At 33.7% G+C, this 25,786-nt stretch overlaps 1 protein-coding gene across 2 annotated transcripts; it reads left to right on the top strand.

The window, feature by feature from the left end:
• The first annotated feature begins 12,703 nt into the window (after window positions 1–12,703).
• LOC128548857 (uncharacterized) lies at window positions 12,704–17,768 on the top strand. 2 transcript variants are annotated; one of them, XM_053524378.1, is made up of 4 exons: window positions 12,704–12,799; window positions 13,070–13,138; window positions 16,485–16,614; window positions 17,065–17,768. In XM_053524378.1, the coding sequence occupies exons 1-4, from the start codon at window positions 12,734–12,736 to the stop codon at window positions 17,067–17,069; spliced, it is 270 nt and encodes an 89-aa protein (XP_053380353.1). In that variant the 5' UTR covers window positions 12,704–12,733; the 3' UTR covers window positions 17,070–17,768. The 2 variants fall into 2 exon arrangements, with proteins under 2 accessions (XP_053380353.1, XP_053380352.1); XM_053524377.1 differs by lacking the exon at window positions 17,065–17,768 and having other exon boundaries at window positions 16,485–16,813.
• Window positions 17,769–25,786: the final 8,018 nt, after the last annotated feature.

Here is a 25,786-nt window from a genome sequence, read left to right as displayed (position 1 = left end):
TACTCCCGCTTTCATAGCCTTGGGTATTGTATAATCACCCCTTGGATATGGTGCCTGCTTTTTAATTTTGTCTTTTGACAGTTCCTGTGATACGCAAGCTCCATAACCTCAGATCCCCTTCCTAAATTCCAGTTTGTTGAGTTCTGCCCATTGTTTTCTCGTTTAGGACAAACCAATTATTTTATCTGGGGACCGAACGCCGCTCTTCATGGAATTACACGCATCAACACGTGTATCATTGAAGGTTCCATATTCACCGCCCTTTGAATACATCTGCGGATGTCTCTAAATTGCTTTTTGTACTTTTAGCATGTGTAAATGTTGAGTTCTGCTCAACCCGGGGCTAGAGGGCGTGGACGGTAGCATGCATTTCCACTACCGTCCATGAACAGGCTCAATCAAACCGAGCCTGCAACATTTTTCGTTTTTGTCGTGTTGAGCGACCTGTGAAGTTTCCACTTTTTTCTATTTTAAATAGTAATATTGCAATCTTTCTTGCCATGTTTGAATATTCTTACCAGGAGCAAACTCATGCTGAACTATTTTAAATTAGTCTGAAATACCTTGAGTGTTAACATACCGGCTTATTTTTTTAGGTGTTCTGTTAAACGCAGGTACAGATGGAAAAAAATAGTCGACTTCTAAATAAACGCGCAAGTAAATACTGATATCTTAATTTATATATTCATTTACATCTTTTTCATGCATGTTAAAATGTCAATGGATTAAATTAGAACTCCTTGACGTCATTTTTACGAACGTACGCTTCACGTGCTTAGTTGTAAGCACACTTCTGTTTGAAAATGGCCTTGTTAAGAAAGTCATTCGTTTCTTTTATGTCCTAGCGTAATACGTATGCAAAAAACCAAACCGTGCCAATAATGAAGACTTATAGCTCAGTCATTATATCTTTTTGCGTCCTTGTACTTTTTTGCATTCCTCCCTCTGTCTTGTGCAGGGTCATAGAATTTTATTTTATTCCGATAATATCTTGATTTTGTCTGTATCTAATTAAAGTATCATTTCTGATCTAGGGACTATTTTAATGTATGTAACTGTTGATATGTTTTCGTTTTTTAGCGGAGAGACGGAGGGCGCTCGCATAAGAGCGACAAATAACAAGTAATACAACATTGGAGTATCTTCCACTTTACCTGTGTTCATGACCGGAACAGTTAACATTCGAATGTTTAATATTTTGTGTTAATATTCTGAACAGTTTTCCTCCTTTGAGTTTTATCTTCTATTTAAATGATCTTACCAGTAATATATTTATATTATGTTAAAAGTTTCTGTCTAATGACTTTTAATGTCAGTGAATGAAATGGTCTGGACAATTGCCTTCTGAGTCTTAATTTTAGGTTTCAACGAGCTGAAAAATTACCAATGATCTGTTCAGTACTAAACTGCAACTGAATTGAAGAATTATTAATGATTAACTCCCTAATTCTAAATTATCCTGTGTAGACAATATATGAATAAATGTAGCTTCTAAATGCATATAGAACTTATGAATATTTTTTACCTACAGCAGGTTTTACCATGAGTTACTTATGACATCGGTTGAGTGCCGGCTGAACAGTAAATATCAGTTGGTGACACCTTCATACACATACTAATGCAGGGTATCTTTTCAGAGATACCGCGTTTTAGGTTGTACCTTTGCTATCTTTCTTGATTTTATCATATCGTTACTGTTTCAAACATTGTGAAAAGCTAAAAAAAGATTTTTTTTGACTGAACGGGTGTGGTATCATATAGATTATAATTGAAATATACGACTGGTTTGGTGTGACATCTAAATGTTTCTGCTCTTCAAATGTCAATACACACAGCAAACATATTTTGCTAACAGTTGAGTACAAAAACAAAAACACTTTATGCATTGTTAATATTATACTGTGATAATATGAAAATTTCGGATTCTGTTTATTTACTACTCTGTTACTGTCTGTACAGTCAACATGTTTATGAATCGATAAGCAGGTACCGATAATACACGGGAAAATTTCTAACGCAATATTTAAATTTAAAATAAACAAAACCATTAAATTAAATAGTACTAAGATTTTTTAAAAAAATTTTTTTTGATGAAAAATTTAAAAAAGGAGAAATGATTACAAAATGTTAGAGAAAAGAACACTCTGCGTTTAACAAACTCACTCACGAACTGTCAATGAGGTTGTTAAATATAATTCAAATTTTACTCACTGACCTACCAAAGTATTCAGACAGGTAAAACGAAGAGCTAAACTGATATTACTAGTCGGTCAAGAAAAGAATAAACTCCCATTGCTTTTTGTTTGTACAGGGAATAGATAAACAAGATGGTTTTTTTCCCCGGGGTTTGTTGTATTTTTTTGGTAAGTTGCTTTAATTACAAGTAACTTATGAGCACTGAATATAATGATCAATTATGTACAGGTCACATTTAGCTTTGACTTTTTTATTTTAATAAAATTATTCATTTAGAAAATAAAAACAACAGGAGACTTTATCCACGCATGCTTTAAAAAAATGTTTTGATTCAATGTGGGGTATGTTAGAATTTTTTAAATGTCGATCTCTATTCCAAATTGGTTAAAAGTATGTTCCAAGGGAAATGCAACATTTTCTTTTTCTTGTCATTTTTAAGTTTTTTAAAACGTTTTAAAACAATTTAAATTTCACAGTTTTTAATATTAAAATTTTTAAATGTCCCCGGAAAAAATTCATCAAAAATTTTGTTACGAATATTTGTAAGGGTTTTGACTATCCCCCGGGGTAAAGAACAGTTTGATTTGTCAACTGATCGGGAAAACGCGTTTTGGTTAGCTTTATTTTTTTTTATTTAATTAATCTGGATTTTTTCGCTAATGTTAAACCCTTTTTCTCTGGGGGGTTTTTATTTCATTGTGTTGTTTTATTTGTTAAAAATGGTAGTGCGGGGTTTGGGGCCCCAAACACGTTTAAACCCCCTTTTTCTTTAATGGGTTTCGGCCGTTAAAAAGGGGGGCCCAATGTTTTCAATGGTTTTCGTCGCCCTGTATTTTCTGTTGCGTATGTTGTCTTTTTGTTGCAAGGTTTCTTTCCTCCTTCCCCTCACCCCCTTTTCCCCCCACCCTTTTTCCCCTTGCATTTGCGCTCCCCCTTTTATGGCATCCCTACCCCTTTTCTGTGGTAAGTTTTCTTGCCCCACCCCTTTTTATTTTGGCTGCCGGAATACAAAGAGGCGGTAAAAGATTGTTTTTTCCCTGTTAAGGTGATGTATGTGTTTAAAGCGCGCCCAAAGTGTTGTTGTATCTACTTGTCTGTTTATTCTGTTAGCTTGGGGTGTGGTTGGGGTGTTATCTTTGGTACATGGGTGGGGTTGTTGTACTTTGAATGTCTGCGTTTTGGGTTTTTCGTTGCAATAAAATGAAATTTAAGGACTAGCTTTCCCCCTTTTTATTCCCCAAAGGCTTTTTCTATTTTCCCCTTAAACCTCCTCCCAACCCCTTTCTACCTTTACCATTTCCTCCCCTCTATCTTATTTTGATAAATTTTAATGTACTTGTTGGATTTTTAAGAACCAGTCTGTAATTTTTTTTCCGTTACAGCTTTTTTTTGTTGTAGGCTTACTTTGAAAATGCGTAGCTTGGGGGAAGTTTTTTGTGCCTGTGTTCCGAAAATCTCCCTTTATTATTTTTTTTTTTTAGTTCGAATTTTTTGATGGTTTAAAAGAAACCACATATTTGTCAGTTTTATAAATTTCTTTTTGTTAAAAAAACCCTTTCTTATAGCGTTTAGGTTCACGTTTTTTCTTTTCCCTTCAATTCTGTCTCTGAAAAGCCTATTTACATATCTGCAAAAGTAATATCTCCTGAAGCACAAAACAAGCTTCCCCATTTTACGTTTCTAGCGATTTCGAAATTTTCTCCTTGAAAAATCACTTCCCTTTTTAGAAGTTTGCCCTATTAAAATTGCTCTTTTCTCAATTTTTTTATGCAGTGCTGAGCTGATGAATCTATCATTGATCTCCCCTTCCGTCAGTTAACGGCCTTTTGGATAATACCTTGCTCATATACCACTTCGCTCATACTCTCATTAAATACAAAATCAAAGTACTGAAAGTACAGAAAGGCGGGCTCCCACAAAATACTGAATGAAAACTGTGCGACATACTCTTTAAATACAAAAACGGATAAATTATCGTCAGTCCTAAGTAATATACTCTTAATACGAATCTGTTTCCCGGCAACACATTTCAAACATGAAATTGTTCTTGAATACTGTAAGAGAAAAAGAAATATGCCAATTTTTCAAACTCTGGTGCAGTCTCATTGAAAATTTTTCATTAATAATTTGATCATCTCGCATAAAGAGTAAAGCTTTTTCCCCATGTTTTAAAAAGTAAAAAAGTATCTCGCTGAAAATATTATCGAACGAACTTCTTAAAATTACTCTATTGTACGCATAAAAGTACTGTATCTCTACTACGTTTAACTTGAAAAAAAACTTCCTTAATTTTTCACTTTTTGTCATTTAAGGTTTTCTTCAGAGTGGATATTTGCTCATCATGTGACAGAGGTAAATATTTATCTATCTCTGTATACTGCCAACCCCTCTCGCGAGTGTTATAGGCAGAAAATAATTTGATAATGAGTAAACATTCGTATCAATGTATGATCAATTTTTTAAACTTCATGACAAATCTAAGAATGTCTTTACAGTGGCAGTTTTTAAACTTTCAAATATATCTACATATAAAATTATCCATTTCTCGAAAGTAGGGTCCAATGTCTTTTGCAAAATATGAAAAATATGAAAAAAAGTTCATAACCTTTAAAAAATTGTCGCTCAAATGCAAAACCATGAACGAAGAAAACTATAAATTTAAAATTAAAAATTTCATAAAAAATTGGTCTAATTCTTGATTTTTAACTTCACTGCATAGAGTATTACATAATCGGCGCAAATTGTAACAATTTACTATAAATACCAAATTTTTCATGAAAAACGGAATGTTTTCTATGAATTTTATTTCTGATACTTTTCCGGACCCCCTACAAATGTAAAAAAATTTCCCAATTTTACACATTTTTTCTACTTGAAAATTTTTTTCTTTTTTTTTTGTCACTGTTAAGTTTTAAAAACCATAAAAATCGAAAACAGAACTCTTTGTATCCTGTTTCCCCCGCAAAATTTGACAGGGTTTTGGTTTATTTTGACAGGGCGATAAATTAATATTCCCCTTGCTTTTTTTTTTTTTTTTTTTTCATTTGGGGTATTTTATTCAAAAATTTTCTTTCCACACGTTTCCGTTGGAATTTAAATGATAAATTTAAACATGAATAAGAATTTAATGTAATTTTTCTTTCGTGCTTCACTGAACAAAGCTGCAGGTTTTTTTACTTCCCGTCGTGTTTTAAAAGCATTATCTTTTTGTTAATGCTAAGCCTACCCCAAACCGCCCAGTTCGTGTTTTACTGAAAGAGTTCGAAATTTAAATTTAATTTCGAAAGGCCCATTTACAAAACATGATTTAATATTATTATTTGAAAGCTTGATGTAAATTAAAATTATTTTAAAAAATTTCAGATACTTTTGGGAAAGATTTTATTTTTGGTATGTGGCGAATATATACCTATCGCGAAAAATGTCCACCTTACATAGCTCCAATGTCGCAATTGAAGAAAGTCGGGTAAAAGCACCTTTTTAAGCTAAACAAAACAATACCGTATCAAACTTTACAATATTACGAAAAAGGCAGTTGATTCATTATAAAGGGAAAAAAACAAAAGGAATAGAAGAAATTTCTGTGTTGATTTTCTTTGGCGTTGTAATGGTATAGTGCTGATTTTGAAGGATATTTTGGTCTTGCCTACAAAGCACTCGGTCGAAGTATATAACTTCATATCGGCCCTGTTTATCCATTTGACAGTGGTTTTCGGGCTGCAGTAGACGCCCGGATGTTGTTTTTTAATATTCTTTGAAGGCCACAGCGCGATAGCAAGTTTTTCCGCTTACAAATTTTTAAAACGTATAAATTAAGTTGGAGTGATGTAACGGAGTTTGTAAGTTAAAAAACCAGTTGCTGTCATTTGCTGGCGCCTTTGGGTAACATTCCCCAGAGTAGGCGCATCAGTCTCTCGCGAACGGGATGATACCAATCGAATACTGGACTACAAAATACATTGTGCCTCCGATTTATCCTCGAAAGCATTTTGTCGTTAAGTTTTTTGCAGCCCATGACGGCACTACGGTACGTATTAAGCCTTGGGCCACCAAATTCGACTAAAAATGGAAGGTAAAAAAAAAGTTTTGGTCGACCCAAAAAACGTCATAGCCAACAACGATCAGTGTTATAGGTAGGGACAGAGGGTAAAAATTTTTGGCGGGGGATCCTTTCATGTGCCCGCCCAAAGGTTTAATACATTTTGGGAAATTTTCATAAGATTTGAAATCAGTCATTCTTAACGTTGGTAGCAGAAATTTTGCTAAACATAGAAAACACATGCCAATAAAATTGTGATTAATGGACGTTGGGTTAAAACTATAATGCAACGAACATATCTGTAGCAAACCCATTAGGCATATGTTACAATGTTTTGTGAAGTGTCATTAATAGTTCCTACCAGTATCTTAGGGGTGGAGTTATTTTGGGTGCTCTTCTTTATGGCGCCTGGTATTTCTGCGCTACGGTTTCCTCTACGGTGACACTCTTAGTACATAGTTCCCTTTGTCCGTACATGCAAACCCTTTCTTATTTTTTTATTTTTAAAAAAAAAGTGATACCTAGATCGACATTTTATCGGCAAATCGTTCATTCTTCGAAAAAAAGGGGTTTATATTCCCACGGATAGAAAATCCTATTTTGCAATGAAAGTAACTGACCAAATCGTATCTGTTGAAGAAATTTTTGCAGCGTAGTTTTTTGTAGTGTCGCTATAAATAGTTTTTAAAGCGTTTGTGTTTTTCTTTTATGAGTCAGACGTTCGAATTTGGGTTTCAATAAATTTGGTATTCTTAAAAAAAAAAGTAAAATAGGATCTTTTCTTTTATAATGTTTATTTGGAATGCACGTTCCTGTAAGATACACCCGTCCTACACCGAGTACCCCCTCTACACAAGTTTTTTACTATACCGTTTATACACACCCTTTTTTCTACAAGTGCAACAGGTACGGGTTTTTTTTTATACATTATGGCTTACATTTAGGGTTTCGTTTAAACTTGTAAAATTTTTCCGCAAAGTTTAAAATTTTTTGTTTTTTTATTGCAATTTTTTAAAAAGCCCCGTAAATTCTTAACTATACAAGACTGAAGGGTTTATGGCTGTAAAACAAATTTGAACTTAAAGAATAAATTTCTTACAATAATATTCAAATATTTAAAAACAGTTTCCCCGTACCAAATATTGTCTGTACTATTCAAGTATGTTAAGGAAATTAAAATAAATTACACAAATTTGACATCTTTTTTAAAATTAAATTTCCCCCAATTGCGACACTTAGCTACTACCTGCATACGCAAAATGCGTAAAAAAATTTCCCCTGGCGGGGAAAACCCTTTTTAAAATAGGGGGGGTACGAAATTTTATTTAATTTAAAAGAATTAAGATGTTCCATTTCTTATAATATATAAAAAATCTTCTTGTCTGAAACCACAAGACCTACTTCAAAAAACAGAGAAAAGTGGAAACTTCACAGGTCGCTCAACACGACAAAAACGAAAATATTGCAGGCTCGGTTTGATCGAGCCTGTTCATGGACGGTAGTGGAAATGCATGCTACCGCCCACGCGCTCTATCCCCGGGTAGAGCAGACCTCAACATTTACACATGCTTAAAGTACAAAAAGCAATTTAGAGACATCCGCGAATGTATTCAAACAGCGTTGAACATGGAACCTTAAATATACACGTGTGAGGCGTGTAATTCCATGAAGAGCCGCGTTTGGTCCCCAATAAAATAAAGGGTTTCCCCCCAAAGAGAAAACAATGGGCAGAACAAACAAACTGGGAAATTTTGGAAGGGGACGAGGTTTTGGGCCTGCGTATCACAGGAACTGTCACTCTTTAAATCTTTCCTTATTACCAAGCTTGTAAACTTTTGGAAAAAACATGATTAGTTTCTGTATACAACAAAAGTGGTACTTCCGGGTTGATGTCATCGTAAAAAGTCAGCTGCCAGCTGCTACATGAATGTCAATTTTACACTAGTAACTCGAAAAAGATGCAATCACACAAACTTAGTTATAATGCAAACAGTTTTTTTTTGCGTTGTTTCAGTAATATTAAATTTGGTTCAAGGAAATGTTATTGGTGTTTAAAAATTTTTCGTGAATGATTGTTAACTTGTTTTTGTGAATTGATATGGTGTGTTTGATGTTCAGTGAATTTTATTGGTGGGGTACGATGTTTCAGTGAATGTGGTTTGGTTGTCGTTTTTCAGTAATGTGATATGGTGTGTACAGTTTCAGTGAATGTGGTAGGTGTTAGTTGTTTCGGAATATACGGTGTTTTCGTTGTTTCAGTGAATGTGATATGGGGTGTAAATGTTTCAGGAATGTGATATGGTTTTTTGATGTTTCGTAATGGGATGGTGTTACGTTGTTTGTGAAAGTGGTGGGGTTTACAAAGTTTCAGTGTGTGATATGGTGTTCTTTGTTTCAGTGATTTTTTTGGTGTTACTTGTTTCAGTGAATGTATATGGCTCTTTCGTTAAGATGTTTCATTTAATTGGTATATTGTTACGTAGTTAGGAATTTATGTGAATTTCAATGTTTCGTGAAAGTGCATGGTGTTCACGTTGTTTTTAAAGAATAGATATGCTGTTACGGGTTTAGTGAATGTTATATGGGTTTTCGTTTTTTGTGAAACGATAGGGTTTACTTGTTTCAGTGAAAGTTATGGAGTTTACTTGTTTTGTGAATGTGATATGTGTTTTTCGTTTTTTTAGGAATGTGATATGGTTTACGTTTTTCCGGAATGCGATATGGGTTTACGTTGTTCAGTGAATTAATTTGGGGTTACATTGTTTAGTGATGGATATGGGTTTACGTTGTTTCAGTGAAAGGTATGGTGTTTAGTTGTTTTAGTGAATGTTTTTATGGTGTTTTTCATTACTTCGTGAAGCGTATGGGTTTTAGTTGTTTTGTGAATGTGATATGTGTTTACGTTGTTTCAGTGAATGTGATATGGTGTTTACGTTGTTTCAGTGAATGTGATATGGTGTTTACGTTGTTTCAGTGAATTGGATATGGTGTTTACGTTGTTTCAGTGAATGTGATATGACTCTTACGTTATTTCAGTGAATGCGATATGGTGTGTACGTTGTTTCAGTGAATGTGATATGGCTCTAACGTTATTTCAGTGAATGCGATATGATGTTTACGTTGTTTCTGTGAATGTGATATGGCGCTTTCGTTGTTTCAGTGAATGCGATATGGTGTTTAGGTTGTTTCAGTGAATATGATATACATTTACGTTCTTTCAGTGAATGTGATATGGTGTTTCCAGTGTGACAACATTACAAACTTGAAAAGCTGCGATAAAGTTCGACGATGTCAAGATAAAAATGAGGTGATCGTATAGTTTTTAAACGTGAAGTAATTTAAAAAAAGGGAGTATGCTTTGTATCGAAAAATTCCCCTTGTAATTTTACAAAAATTTTTCTGACATGCCTTTTTATCATTAAGCAAATCTCTTAAAAGGCCCTTTTTTAAATTCTGTAAGATGCGCAAAAAAATTTTTTTGAATTAAAATGTAAAGGAAAACTTTTTGATCCACTTTAAACCCCTTTCTTGCAAATGTCATAATGAACGTCCATTTTTTTAACTTTGTGCATACATAAAATATATGACAAATGGAACATGTAGTCTGATCAGCGCATCCGTCGCAAAGACAGATAAACCGTGTCCAACTGAAAGGGTTAAACAGTTTGTTGTTTTAAGCTTTTTTTACACGATCGATTAAAATTTAATTGTGTCATTTTATATGCCATTCAACAAAATGTGCAATGTAAACTTTATTTTTGTATTCTGTATTAAAAATTTGTAGTTAATAGGTCATTAATTAATTTGTATTTTTCTATACCATTACAATGCTTTAAACGGTACTAGGTGTGCTATGTCCAACGTTTTACCAGCACAGCTGGAGTAAATCTCTATACATCTGGCTGCAAACGTTCCGAGGTGAGTAATACTCTCGTTCAGAAAAATGTAAATTAGCTAAAACGGAACAATACGGTATGTTTACGATGTTTAGATGTCTTGCTTCCTTTGGTTAAATGTTCGTTTGTTTCTAATAATGTTTTGCTTAACAGGTTTTGTCATTTAAGTTTTTTTTTAAAAGAAAAATTGACTCAGTGGAAAAATGTAATTGCGATATTTTAAACGTATGTTTACATACTTTCCCTTTTCAATACATACTTTGATAAAACCAGTGTACGCCAATTTGGGGTAAAAATAAAAAAAAACACGACAAAAGTTTTTAAGATAATGTACACAAGTTCTTACGATTTTGGGTTTTTCTCCCAAATAAAATGTTTTAAAATTACAGTAATCTTTTTTTTCAAAGTCGCTTTCTTTTTTCTAACAGACTGTAGAGCAGTCAGACCCAAAGGCGGATGTTTACACTGTTGCAAAAGGGTAACTTTTGAATAGTGGGTTGCGGAGCGGTATGGAAAAAATCAATGCTCAAAAAATTTTTTTATTTAAAAATCGAATTGAATGCACGTATTTTGTTTTTTTAAACGCTCGTGTCCGTGTCTGTGTCTGTCGTCTGTCGTTGTCTGTCATCCCTCAAAAATTTTTCTTGTGTTGCATAGAGGCGTATTTTTCGGTTGATCTTATGAAAATTTTGTCAGAAGATTACCATGACAAATTCTAGGCCCGGTTTGAAAAATTTTGGGCATCTGGGGACAAAAACTAGGTTTCTAGGCAATAAGGGAAAAATCTTGTGATGCCATAGAGGCTGTATTTTTCAATGAATTTTGAATTTAGTAGAATGATTTCCTTTTATAAAATCTAAAAGGGGAACTGAAAATGGGTTATCTGGGGGCAAAAACTAGGTCACAAGGACAAATCAAGGATAAACGTTGTGTATGCGATAGAGGCTGTATTTTACAACTGATCTTCATGAATTTTAGTCAGAATAATAACCTTGATGAAATCTAGGACAACTTCGAATATGGATCATCTGAGGTTAAACACTACGTTACTAGGTTAAATCAAAGAAAAACGTTGTGTATGCGATAGAGGCTGTATTTCTCAATTGAATTTCATGAATTTTAGTCAGAATGATTTCCTTGATGAACTCTAGATCAAGTTCGAATATGGGTTATATGAGGCCAAAAGGTAGGTCACTAGGTCAAATCGAAAGAAAACGTTGTGTATGCGATAGAGGGTGTATTTTTCAATTGATCTTCCTGAAAGTAAGTCAGATTGATTGTCTTGATGAAATCTAGATAGAATTTGAGTATGGGTCATCTAGAATCAAAAAGTAGGTCACTAGTTTAAATCAAAGAAAAATATCATGTATGTGATAGAGGCTGTATTTTTCGATTGATCTTCATGAAATTTTGTCAGAATCATAGCCTTGATGAAACCTATATCTTGTTCGAATATGGGTTAGCTGGGTTAAGAAACTAGGTCACTAGGTCAAATCAAAGGAAAACATTGTGTATGCGATAGAGGGTGTATTTTTCAATTGATCTTCTGAAAATAAGTCAGATTGATTGTCTTGATGAAACCTAGGTAGAATTTGAATATGGGTCATCTAGGGTCAAAAAGTAGGTCACTAGGTTAAATCAAAGAAAAATCTCATGTATGTGATAGAGGCTGTATTTTTTAATTGATCTTCATAAAATTTGGTCAGAATGATAGCTTTGATGAAGTCTAGGTCAAGTTCGAATATGGGTCATCTGAGATCAAAAACTAGGTCACTAGGTCAAATCAAAGAAAATACTTGTTTATACACAAGGTTTTTGCTCCAATATTAATGATAATTGGTCAGAATATTTGTTTCCATGAAATCACGAGGTCAAACATGTTTACACTGTTTTGGTGTGTTTCTCAGGTGAGCGACCTAGGGCCATCTTGGCCCTCTTCTTTCTGCGAATTATCAAAATATCAGATTGAAAAAATATCTGGTATTTTCACAGTGACAAAAATATCACATATACTTTTCACTGGTAAGAAGCTATAAAATAAGTAAATTGAGTCATAAATGAAATTGCAAATAAGATCATAAAAATATTTTAATTCATGAGCACCATATCTTAGATTTTCAGTATTGCTTCTGGTGTTCGCTCGTGAAAAACATATAAATCTTACACTTAAAATGATATACTCTATATCTTACACTTGATGATACTTAAGATGGAGAAACCGACTTCCTCGTTCTCATAATGATTGTGTTGAACTTAGACCATCTATCACTGATCACATAGATACTCGTCAACTGACCATTTTGGACCCTTAAAGGGAGTTATGTATAAATAACATGGAATCGTTAAAAACATCTTTATTAGTAACAGAAGATCCAAACAATATACATGCAATTTTTTTTTTGCAGAAGGGGAACAGAGTACAAACAAACAAATGACTACCAGTCGCAGTTACAAGTGCTATCAGTTCAGATGTAATTGAACACTTTCCAATGCTATACTGTGTATATTACGAAAACATTTTCGTGAAGTGTAACAAGTCATTTATCAAATACTTTTTGTGTTTAAAGGTTACCCAGACCCGGGATCCAGAGGACCTTTATGTATGAACTGCTCAAACATAAGTGATAAAGGAATGTGTGACCATGTACAACTCTGTCCATCTGACCAGGTAAAGACGTCATACTTCACATGCGCGGAAATTTTAATTGTAAAATATTTTGTGGCTTTGATTTCAGCCGACACACATTTTAAGATTCAAAACATGAAAATGAATAACATTCAAATATAAAAAAGAGAAACACTTACATATGAATGCCAAATTTTAGTGTAAGAATTATGTATTTCTCATTGGGTACAATTTTAAATATTTAAGTAAATCAACTGTTTAATGACTAGAAGACCATTGAGATTTGCAGCTAAATAATTATGTTTCTTGTAGGTGTGTAAAGTAGAGAAGTTTGATTTAGGTAATGGGTTCCAGTACAACATGGGCTGTTCCCAAGTACAGGTAATACAAATCTATTTCATGAACATTTTGTATTTTGAGGCGAGATGATCTAAATGCTTTGCTAATTTTAGCTCTATATGGATTGTAATCAATCGCATGTGTAGCACATATATACAACGGTCTGAAAAGTTTTAAATAATTCTCTGCAAGGTTATACCTGTGATAATATGAAAAAGGCAAAGCCAGTCTAAAAAAGCAAGTTTGCGTCTACTCAACATAAATCACATTTTTCGCTTGTTCATTAGAGCTGAATGTTTCACATTTTTCGTAACAGAGCAAACCTTAACAACTGCACACTAGAGACAATAATTATACATTTTTATTTTCAATCAAATTTAGATGTAACAGTCTTAAACAGGCAATTAACAACAAAAAGATTAACTATTATTCATTGCGTAACAGCGGCGTGTTTCTTTAATGAAACGATGCACGAAAAAATAAAATAGAAATTAAAAGAAAAAAATAATACACTTCTTCAACAGTACACCTAAATGGATGAGAAGAAAAATAGTTCATCATATGTTGGAAACGATATATTCGTGTTACCATAAAGAAACTTCATACACGCCTGTGATAATATCAACAGATTGACGTAACTCTTGCTTTCATTTTGACGAAATCATGATATTACCTTAAATATACATTAACATTTGTATCAACAAATTAAAGTAATTCCATTCCTCATTGTCAGTAAGTCATATCTCAGTAACTACACCTCAAAACTGTGAAACTTCGTACATGCCTTCCCCTTTTCCTTACAGATCTAGTAGTATGACATATGTTTCATTTCCCTCTCCCTCATTTGGATGAAACTATTTGCCTTTTTTGTATTTAAACATATTTTGTCGATACCATTATGGTCTCGATTATGCGCAAGTCAGTACCATTTTAATGACATATTACACCTGAATGTCACTTCAAACTTCGTTTCCCTTCAAAATGCCAATAGAATGCAATAGGCTTTTAGAATGCTTGCTTTAAGTTTGTTAACTTGTGCCAATCTTGTACTGTTTGCTATTGACAACAAGTATTTCTCACCGCAAATACACACGAGAACTACATAAAACTGCACACATCTCACCATTAGCACAATTCCGACAGTATAGGACAGGTTTCGTTAATTGTGCCACAATTTATCCACAATATATAACAATTATTTGTACGTGTTTAGGTTTACACATCATTGACATAAAACTACAATATTTTGTCAACAATGTATTGGCTATTTATTTATCCCCCCACCAAAGGTGAAGGGGATATTAGAAATGCTCTCCGTCCGTGCGTCCGTCTGTCCGTCCGTCCGTCCGTCCGTCCGTGCGTCCGCAACGATCTTTGTCCGGACCATAACTCCAAAAGTACTTGAGGGATTTTCTTCAAACTTCATACACTGATAGAACACATTGGGAGGAAGTGCAGTGTGCAAGAACAATAACTCTACCTTGCCTATTTTTTGAGTTATTCCCCTTTATCTTATTTTCTTAAAAAATTTTGTCCGGAGCATAACTCCAAAAGTACTGGAGGGATTTTCTTCAAACTTCATACACTGATAGAACACATTGGGAGGAAGTGCAGTGTGCAAGAACAATAACTCTGCCTTGCCTATTTTTTGAGTTATTCCCCTTTATCATATTTTCTTAAAACATTTTGTCCGGAGCATAACCCCAAAAGTACTGGAGGGATTTTCTTCAAACTTCATACACTGATAGAACACATTGGGAGGAAGTGCAGTGTGCAAGAACAATAACTCTACCTTGCCTATTTTTTGAGTTATTCCCCTTTATCATATTTTCTTTAAAAAAATTGTCCGGAGCATATCTTCTTCATGCATGGAGGGATTTTGATATGTCTTGGCACAAATTTTTACCACCACGAGGCGGAGTGTCATACGCAGGAACCAGGTCCCTAGGTCTAAGGTCAAGGTCACACTTAGAGGTCAAAGGATACAAGAATAAAAACCTTGTCCGGAGCATTTCTTCTTCATGCTTTGAGGGATTTTGATATAACTTGGCACAAATGTTCACCACCACGAGACGGAGTGTCATGCGCAAGATCCAGGTCACTAGGCCTAAGGTCAAGGTCACACTTAGAGGCCAAAGGTCAGATACAAGAATGAAATTTGTCCGAAGCATTTCTTCTTCATGCATAGAGGGATTTTGATGTAACTTGGGACAATATACACCATCATGAGACGAAGTGTCATGCGCAGTTCCCTTCTTTAGAATTACTTCCCTTTGTTGTTACTTTAAATACCTTTTATTGTAACTTTTTCATTACTAGTCGAGGGAAAAATCGAGACCACTTTTCTGTAGTACAACAAACATGCTAAATCCAATTTTGAGGTGTATTTTGACCAGTCCCTTCCTGATAAAGATTTTTGTTGTGGACTTGCAATTTTTTTTTTTTTTTTTTTTAAAGATTAACTTCCCCTTTGTTGTTACTATAAATAACTTATATTGTAACATTTTTATAATTGACCCTAGGGAAAAAAACAAGACCACTTTCTGTGGTACAGCATAGATGTTACTCTCCATTTTAGGTGTATTTTATTAATTTTATTATATATAAGGTATCTCTACCTAGTAAGGAGTTTTTTTGTGGACTTTAAAAAACAAAAGACTTACAATGATTACTAAACAACCACAAAATTAACATTCCATTTGCAAATACAGCTGCCCGGTGGGGGGATTAGCCATGTCTGACATGGCTCTTGTTGATTTAAGACTTAGACCGAAGTGAAGAAATAAAATGGACACCAATAATTAAAATACTGTAAGATAAGAGATAACGATGCAAAATTAATTGTAGACAGGAGTAACGGGACATTGATAAGCCCATCAAGATGGATTTGTTACCATTATAAGTCTTCAAACTAGTAAAATTGTTTTAAAGCATGTTCGGTTTTTAGACCAGGAACATTGAAAAGCGCTGTGAGAAAAAAACAACAAACAATCGGTTTTTGATAGTCTACAATAATTTGATTTGCAACCGTTAAAGGTTAATATCTCTTCAGCAATTTCAAAATTTAATTACTGTCATCCCTGTATTGCAGGCATAAATAAAGAACAAATATGCATTATCGAATAATATTGAACAGATCGTACGTATAGAGCATCATGTTAAACCTAGTTATGTTATGATATACACGTTAAATATTATACACTAATAGAATGACTTGCCGGTCAAGAGTCAATATATACTGCATGAGGGTAGAAATTATTTTCAGATTTATATTTATAAAAGTTTGACTTTCTATCCCAGTAGACTTGTGTTGAATATAGAATGTAGAATATTGAACAAACCGCACAGTATATGAGCCGGAGTCATGTAATGATTGTCTGCATTCTAGACATGCACATCAAAGCGCTCAGTCGACGGCCGAGCTAGTGGTAGTGTTCCCATTTGTTCACACTGTTGTCGCCCAGATTTCTGCAACCTCAACTGTACTTCAACAGTAGATCCGGGTACAGGTATCATTGGTACGTACATAACTGGAATATTGTATCAAATATATTGTCTAACCTATACAATGTGGTGTGCTTAAGTAGTACAAATATAACTATATTCTCATGTATAAAAATGCAATACGATAATTACAAAGAATACATACATTTTACAAATATATTAGAATTTTCTTAATCGATCACTCTCAGTTTCTTCTAAACTGGTAAAATCCACTCGAGACTCAAACAACGAGAAGTTATAAAATCATTTTAACATTTAGCCTGCTTAATTTGTATAATAGACTGGTTCATCATTCAGCTTGAGCAATACCATTTATTATTCGAAGGGGTGTACACTGAAAATTTACTGACTTTATAGCGGACGTGCAGGCTTATCTTTATCTGCACTGGTCGCAAAGGTAAAATCACTTGCCGCCAGCAGGCTAAAGGTTATTAATTCTAATGTTTCAAGATTTACTTTTTCAGGCTAAATTGCTGTTACTTCACGATGAACATCCCTGAAATTTTTTAATTGTATTATTAAAAATAAAATGGTACCAGGATACTTTTGTATTCCTTTTTGTTTATTTTAAATGTTTAAATAACCACTATTTAGCCGGTTGTTATATTGACTAACTGATCGCAGTTCCCAGAAATGTCGCTCACTCTCACTGCAGTCAGCAGTCAACCGTTTATTTGTTATTGATCGAAATAAATTTCATAGTATTAATTGAATAACTATCATGTATTTTACACAAAATGGCATTTAACTGTCTGCTTCCTGCGTCTATTAGACATTTTGTGATTAAAGTCCTCTAATTCTACAATCATATTGTATTATGATCACATCATATATGTCATTGTGACAAACCCTTGACGGCTTTACACCTCTTACAGATAGATTCGATTAAAAATTATCTTGTATTTTTTCTGTACTTCCGGCGGATCTTCCTTATACATTTGTACCCTGTTCGAAATGATGAAATCATTTTAAAATCATGTCGGCCTTTGCCTCTTGAAAACAGTTACTGACTCAATGACATCATATTAGTATCAAATCCGAGAAGAAAATTAATTTAATATGGGAATAAGTCTAGTTAAATTTCCTGTCTAATATTCTTTATTCTTGTTCACGTTATTTGTGACCTTAGGTGCATTCTGTGATAATATTCTATGAAAACAGGAAACAATATCTTTTTCGCATCCTTTTTGCCTAACATGCTTAAGCATTACTCGTGTGCTATAAATGCTGCGTGTCGATAACCTTAAGTCATATATCAATTTGTTGGATCAACTGTAATTATCTGATCTCTTTTCAACTATACAAATTTCTCAGACCCACGGTATATATCTGTTATGGTGCTTTCATAATCACAATAAGACTGTTGCTTCCACACTTTGAGCCACACTGCCGTGCCTCATCGAAACGTTGCCTTCAGTAATAACATTGACAACCGCTTCCTCTCTTGAAAATTCGATTCGTGCTGTCAATGGTCTCTTTGTATTCCATCGTATGTGTCCTTGTACATTCTAAAGGAAATCTAGCTCTATTCATTCTCGTAAATTTTATACAACTGATGGTCTACTATCAGAATATTTTCGTCAATTTCAGCATCTTTCGTATCGTCAAGAGATACTAAAGTTTTATTTCATCATGTGTCTTAAGTATCCAGAGCGTCCAAATCTTTCTTGGAATATCTATTCTTGTGTTCATGTGTTCAGAAAATTCGTTTTATTCCATACTCATTGAAAGCCAGATTATTTAGATTTACAGCTTGTAGTCAACGTCCTTATCAAACTGCCAATCACGAGATTTCCGCGCATTCCATAAACATTTAATAACGTTAATAGACAACATACTCAGTTTTTAGCTTTTAAAATGTTTTATGCTAGCATTGGGTTAGTACATGATCATTTCATGTTATAACAACTACGGAATCCCTTAGGTAACGTTGATAAATTCGTCCTACTGGGCTCGGGTACCAACTTTTACCTCGGGGTACTGTAGATGTTATAACACGAAAAAAAACTTTATCCTACTTACATTAGCGTACTGCATACGGATTCTACATGCTGGTTCATGTAATAACTAGTACATTTGTGATGACATGTAATCTTTAAAAGCCTTCGGTAGGTTTATCTTTGATGTTAATGGTAGATATCAAAAGACGATTTGCATCAACATATATGTACATAGTTTTTGTCAAATTTCCAGATACAAATTGATATACAGTGTAGCTCAATACATGTCATTATTTGTTCTCCTTCAACAGTTTATAAACATAAATTATAAAGTTGTCCATGGCAAATTACCTCTCAAGCAACAACTAGGGTAAATATCCAACAGGGAAAGCCATGTTTCAAGAATGCAGCTGCAACTCATAGCAGTGCATACAGGGTTACAGTAGAACACATCACTAACAAGACACACACATATAGCCCACAGACAAAGCCAAACATAGACAACGAGGACATAGCAAACAAATGTTATTCGCATAAAGCCCTGTTGCATGTATTTGCTAAGTAATAAGCTAATTGGATTCAATAATGAAGTTCATATCGATTGAACCGTTTCAAAAGGCCAGATCTTTTTGCGCATCTATGTTGGAAAAAAAACGTTAAGTCAAACGAAAACAGAGAAACCTGTCTATTGAATGAGATAAACTTGTTGCACTGCAGCTTCGGTATTTTTGTTTTTTTCTTGTACTGGTAAGAAACAATAAACCTAGAACTGTTGAAAAATGGGCTTCAGTTTAGCATATTGATAGCTCTGAAAACATTATCAGAAAATAATAAATTAAAACAGAATTACAAGTTTACTGGGATTGTTAACATCCGAAAATTTCAGTTTATAGAACAAATTAAAAATGTCGAAAATGTAAAGAAAATCTTTGCTTTCTTAAACACGAACGTTATTTATGCAATACACATTATTATTATGTACAGTTGAATGTGACTTGTAACAAACTGTCACTATTTTGGTCAAATCAGCTTTTTTCCTTCCCTATGTTCTACGTTCTCGTAAAAACTAACCAAAATGACATATTTTAAATAAATTTTCAAAATTCAGGAAGCCATCTCATGGTTTTCTTCGATTTTTGAAGTTGCGTTAAGTGTTAAAATATAATGTAACTTGTTTCGCAGTAAGTTATCTTGACTCGCAGAAATAGATATTCATGAAGATTCATGTTTCTTTGAATGAAAACACTGTATTTGACGTTTAAAGCTGTCTGGCGGATTAATTTCTAAAACGTATATGTTATATAATAAGCGGTCGTTTGACGAAAAGCTGAAAATTTTAAGACTTTTAGTGATGCACCTTGTCTGCTTATTTAACTGTAGCAATTCGTTATCCTTCGTGTAATTAAATATTTTAGCTGCTAAAATCGCATGTTTATTTGTCTTTATCAATTGAAGTAAATGATGTACAGGTTTGAATTGCATGAACCTCAAAAGGTAATTTGTATTGAAAGAAGAGGAAACATATGGATATTCACCGTGTTTCCATGGAGACACATTTTCTATCATTTTGAAGCAATTATGTTTGATAACAGTACTTTTTCCTCTTCGATCTAAATGAATTGTTAGTGTTAATGTATGAGCAGAATATCACACCTTTAACATGGTACCATATCGTATCTTAAAATTGTAAGTAGCAACAGTGATGTTTAAAATATCTTACTTTTACCACACTTCCTTAAAAAAATATTTAAAAAAAGAAAATCCGTTTTCACATTTTATTATTAAAGTGATTTCTGTCGAAATAGATTTTGTGTGCTTGCAATTATTATCCTTATGGACCATTTTGAAATACACTTAAAAATCTGAAATTGTGTTCCTTACATAGGCCATTGTGAAAGTTATTTTTAATTTTAAAGTTATATGTATAGGTCACGTGGTTTGTTTCCTTTGTAATATCTATTTAGTTTACGATATCGCTATTTTCAACTAAAATCTGAACAATTTTAGCATATTTTTGGTCGGGTTCTCGAAGAAAAATCCGGCTTGTAGATTAGGTCTGTCCGGGCAGGCGGAAGGATGGAAATAATGAGTCTCATGTTAACATTTATTGTTTACTCAATATTTGGACAAGCATTTCACATAGGACCTTGAAACGTCATAGGTATGTTGACCTTGATGTGTACATGACCCTTATTGATTTCGCGGTCACTGGGTTAAATGTCAAGCTCACAGAAATCTGAACATTGAAAATGGTTTCCGCTCAGTATCTGGACAAGTATTTCAACAGGATCTTGAAACTTCATAGGTATGTTGGTCTTGATGTGTACATGGCCCCTATTGATGTCGGAGTCTCTGAGTCAAAGGTCAAGGTCACACGGACCTGAACATTGAAAATGGTTTCCGCTCAATATCTGGACAAGTTATTCACCCAGGTCCTTAAAACTTCATATGCATGTTTGTCTTGATATGTACATGACTCTTATTGATTTCAGGGTAACTGAGTTAAAGGTCAAGGCCACAGGGACCTGAACATTGAAAATTGTTTCCGCTCAATATTTGGACAAGTATTTCACCCAGGACATTGAAACTTCATACCTATGTTGGTCTTGATATGTACATGACCTCATTGATTTCGGGGTCAAAGGCCAAGGTCATGAAGCTATAAACATTGACAATGGTGTTTTTCTTACTTTCATTTTTTACACCAATTTATTCCTTTAATTTCATTTCTACCTGTCCATTCTTTTTTGTCCTTTTCCTCCAATAGTGCTTAATTATTTGGAGTTTATTTATTGTATGTCTTTATTAGAACTTTAACTCATTATCACCTAATTCAGAAAACAATGCCAAAACGCCATCAGGCGTTAGCTGCTTGTTCAGAATATAAATACCAAATAATTGAAAACACGGAAAATATGTTTTACAAATGAAAATGCCCAAACTTTAATTAAAAACAGTTGTGAGAAGCAAGCTTGCATCCGCCTTTTTTTCAAAATAAAACCCGTCACTAACATCTAGTTTCTTACATTCCGCCAAACCATTTGGTACAAGTACATAACCGCCGCAAAATACTGATCCATAATTAAAACGGAATAGTCGTCCATTTGTTTTCAGCAAATTATGGCTTAAATTAAATTTAAAACAAAATGCTCAAAACCACGTACTTTCATGATAAAAAACTATTAATTTTGCACGATAACTGACACGCAACAGCATGATGTCTGTTACGTCATTTTAATGCAACAATGGTTCGTAGCGTTTCTGTGGTTATTTATTTATTTAAGCATCATTCAACCATATGGAATCAATTAGAGACTGTTATTGTCCAGAAAAATTTATAAAAAAACATCACAATTAGTTTGTTGTAAATGTTGTCGTTAGTTCCCACACTTCTGCTTCCGGCTGGACATGCGCACATCCAAATTTTATGCTTTACTACTTCCTTAAGAAGTTTATAGAATTATAACTTTAATCGGTGCAAAAGGGGCACATTTTGACCTTAAAACTTGTGATATAAAAGCATGTGCCGATAGCAAAGAACTTACTGACATTGCAGTAGGATCGGTCAAAGATAAGGCAAAATAGCCTGGTGTGGTGTCATATTTTACAAGGAATTCAGACAAACAGAAGGATTCAAAATGAATATTCTTCTGTTTATCAATTTGACTGTGGTAAGTTACTATTCATTATTTACATTTCACATCACAATTATTTATATTTGGTTACTAACGACAATTATAGCGATATCAGTTATTGACACTTTCTCTATAACATTTGAAATGACAGTAATTGCAGAGGGCAATTTGAAAAACAAAGATCGTGTTACTACCAAAATACGTTATACGTGTAGTGTAAATCCGTCACCAACTGATTCATAGTTTAGTCATTAAAAACAATAATAAACTTTATTTAAGACTTACCTGATTTGAAATGATGATGTGTATTTTTTTTAGCAACGTCGAATCGAAACAGTAGAGATGTTTGCTTTACTTTTGCCACGGATTCGCTTCACAAACTTGCAATAAAATTGAAGTATCATCAATCATTTGGTAACATCACACCTGTTCAAATGAAATATATACGTCGGCACATCGACATGCGAACATACGAATAGGCTGGGACCATTTTTGGTGCTAATGGCTTATGCGGATGCCAGATAACCGGAGGTTCTTGTCGAGAAATCTGGCGAGCTTCTGATGGAAGAAAATAGTCCAATACCAAAGTACGACTTCCATTAAATTTTATTCCTCGGACCCGATTTTAGAGTCAGATTCGTTGAAACGCACGTTTAGCACGTTCAATAAATGTTTTTAAATTAAATGTCAGATGTTTTCAAAGCAAAGATTTTAACTGAGCATCCGTGCAGAAATCATATGACAGGTCTAAAGTTAAAACCAGTTGTGGATAGTTGATGTTATATAACTTACCAGATAGATTATTTCGTACTTTTACGACATAGATATACATTATTTTGGCAATTTGACCTACGTATGCGAGGATAGCAATTAACCTGAAATTAGTATAAAACTTTACCACTGACAAATAAAGAAACGGGCTTGATGGTCAGATTCTTTGTTGGGTTATTTTTTACAAGTTTTCACTGCTTTAAATATAGTCGGATAAACTTTTCAAATGTCTGTTTCTGCTTCAATAAATGTATTTTATAAGTATTGTTTTAACAATAACAGATACCTGCATAAGCCTTAAGCCACAAACGCTAGTAACTATGTCAAATATAAAACTCGTTTCCTTGCAGTCAATAACTAGGTCACTAGGTTAAACCACAAATCTGTATCATAAACGCTCCACGTACCACTCGTGGAAAATATATTCCTCATTATGAATTCATGGTAATGTTAAAAACTAGGTTTTATTTTATACTAACTTGTGAAATACTGAAAAATATCACTGCGATATTTCTCTATATCACTCACAGTGCCAAACTTCTTTTTGCCCTAGATGAAATAATCTCCACTGAAATATATTCTTTAATAACATCCATTTGTTGCCTTTAGAATTACTGGTACCCTATGATTATACTAATATTCAAGCCATACACGAGTAATGTACAGCTAGATAATCTGCTAGTTATAATAAAGTTTGCAAAAAATATTATAGTAATGCTCTAGAAATGTTACCTTGGCTTGGTTTCTTAGCCTTGCCATTCATGTAGCTATAGATATGCGTGCGCTTCCTCCACTTTTCATCGGTTCACTATCGTATGGTAGATTTTACTGGCGACAGCACATTTAGTTTGTTGTTGTCTTAGTTATTTATCACAAGACATCGACTCAACCTTACGTAATATGTCAGCATTTTCGTCGAAGTACTTTCCCAGACAGTTTTCGTCATGAAGTATCGGTCTTATTTGACCATGGAAGCAAATTCGTTGATCTTCTCAAATTAGCAGAAAATTTGTTTGTTTTCAGTGAGATATCAGCCTTCGTGAAAATATTCAATTGTCTCCCTTATCGTTGAAGATATATTTCGATATCACACTGCAAACAAACAATTAGCCTCTATATCTTGAGTACAAAGTAAGCAATAACGTCATACCGTAGGGATTGTAAGCAGTCTGTGTGCCGCATGTTCTTTTTAATCTGCAGTCTATGAAACTTAGTCAGAATCTCTGTATTTATAAACGCATTGTCAGATTTGAAACTTGGTTCTCAGGTTTCAAATGTTAAGTCAATATATTAAATTCGACTCGTCATAGCATACTTGTTTAAAATAGATGCCAGTACAAATGCAGGTTTAAGAAAATTCATATAGATTACAGAATATACTTTATTTAATGTATACTGATAATTAGTTTAATAACACATTAGCGCAAGTTATAATTTCATCTATAAACGAAAACAGAGCGAAATGCAAATTCCTTACATCGTTAATATCTATCTGAACAATATAACCAGCTTTATATTGCGATTCCCAACGAGAGGGGAAATGGGTCTTGTCTGTCAAAGCGCGATAGCTAACTACATTGTAGCTACAGTAAAGAGGAAACTCAGAATTTAACTTATTAACCTTCGTTTGTTTTATACGAATATCTAAGCTATATCATGATGAAAGCTTTAAGGTTTAATTTTTTTTTTGCATCGCACTTTGGTTCGCTTCCTTGAAAAGCTGGTACTCGTGTCATACGTGATGATGCGACTGTGACGCAAGTAGTGCTTGAACCCCGACTTCTGAGTTGAGTGGCTGAAACTTGTACCAATAGACCACCGTACCATTAATAACTTTTTGAGAATAGCGCCCGGATAACATAATAAGTAAATCGCAATGTAAGAGCTAACTTATCGCAGTTAGAACACAGATTCTCTTTCAGAATGAAAGTTATTTGCTATCAATGGTAAAGCGTAATAAGTGTACTGCCACGTGTCTCGGAGTACAGTTACAAGTCATTTAAAGTAAGAATTGAATATCTGTAAAATTTGAAATATTTGAAAGATGCGTATTGAAGAAAATTATCGAAATTAAAACAAAATTCAGTAGTGAGCACAATCAAGAAAAATATTTTGACCATAAGTGCAGCTCACAGAATATATGGTAATTTTGGTTGTAGTCGACAGCTGTGCTCATATTGAAAATTTTAGATTTGTTATCACAAAATGGGTAAAAACTGAAGGTTTCCTATTCCCATAATGTTAAAAGCATTTTCGTAAATGTCAAATATTTGGTTCGATTATGAATAAATTGAAAAAAAAAATGCATGTCGTTTGATAAAACAATACTTTATGATTAATAAATCCTCGACATTTAATGAATGTAGATATTTTCAGTTTTAGGCCATTCTTGTGCCAAAAATGAACTTCTCCTTAAAAACAACAATTCCACAAAGGAGACGGTTGTTACATTAGGTCTGTAGTTTACAAATGAAATTCTTTACTGCAGCACAGCTGTGTAAATTTAATTGTGTTTGATGTTAATGCGGATACGTTGAATAGTTGCATAATAAACGGGCTGCAGACTAGGCTTTAAAATTTACTGAAATATGGAACGTTAAGGTTATGCAGAATTTTCCAGAATTCATTTATTAAGAAATGATTTCTTACTCTGTATCGTTTACGCTTGGAAGAAAAAAAATATTTATTTAATTGTTATATCTGTTTTAAACATTGGACATAATGTATGATTTGAAATATTATGAGATAAGATTGAATTTTTTTTGCTATATTTGTAATGGCAAGTCACATTAGGCTGACACGTGGTGTGAGTGTATTCAGGTCGTATATCTGCTTTTCTT

This window comes from Mercenaria mercenaria, chromosome 15 (genome assembly GCF_021730395.1).
Source record: "Mercenaria mercenaria strain notata chromosome 15, MADL_Memer_1, whole genome shotgun sequence".
Lineage (NCBI taxonomy): Eukaryota > Metazoa > Mollusca > Bivalvia > Venerida > Veneridae > Mercenaria > Mercenaria mercenaria.
Note: the sequence above shows the minus strand (reverse complement) of the source record. Positions and strands in the feature narration are given on the sequence as shown.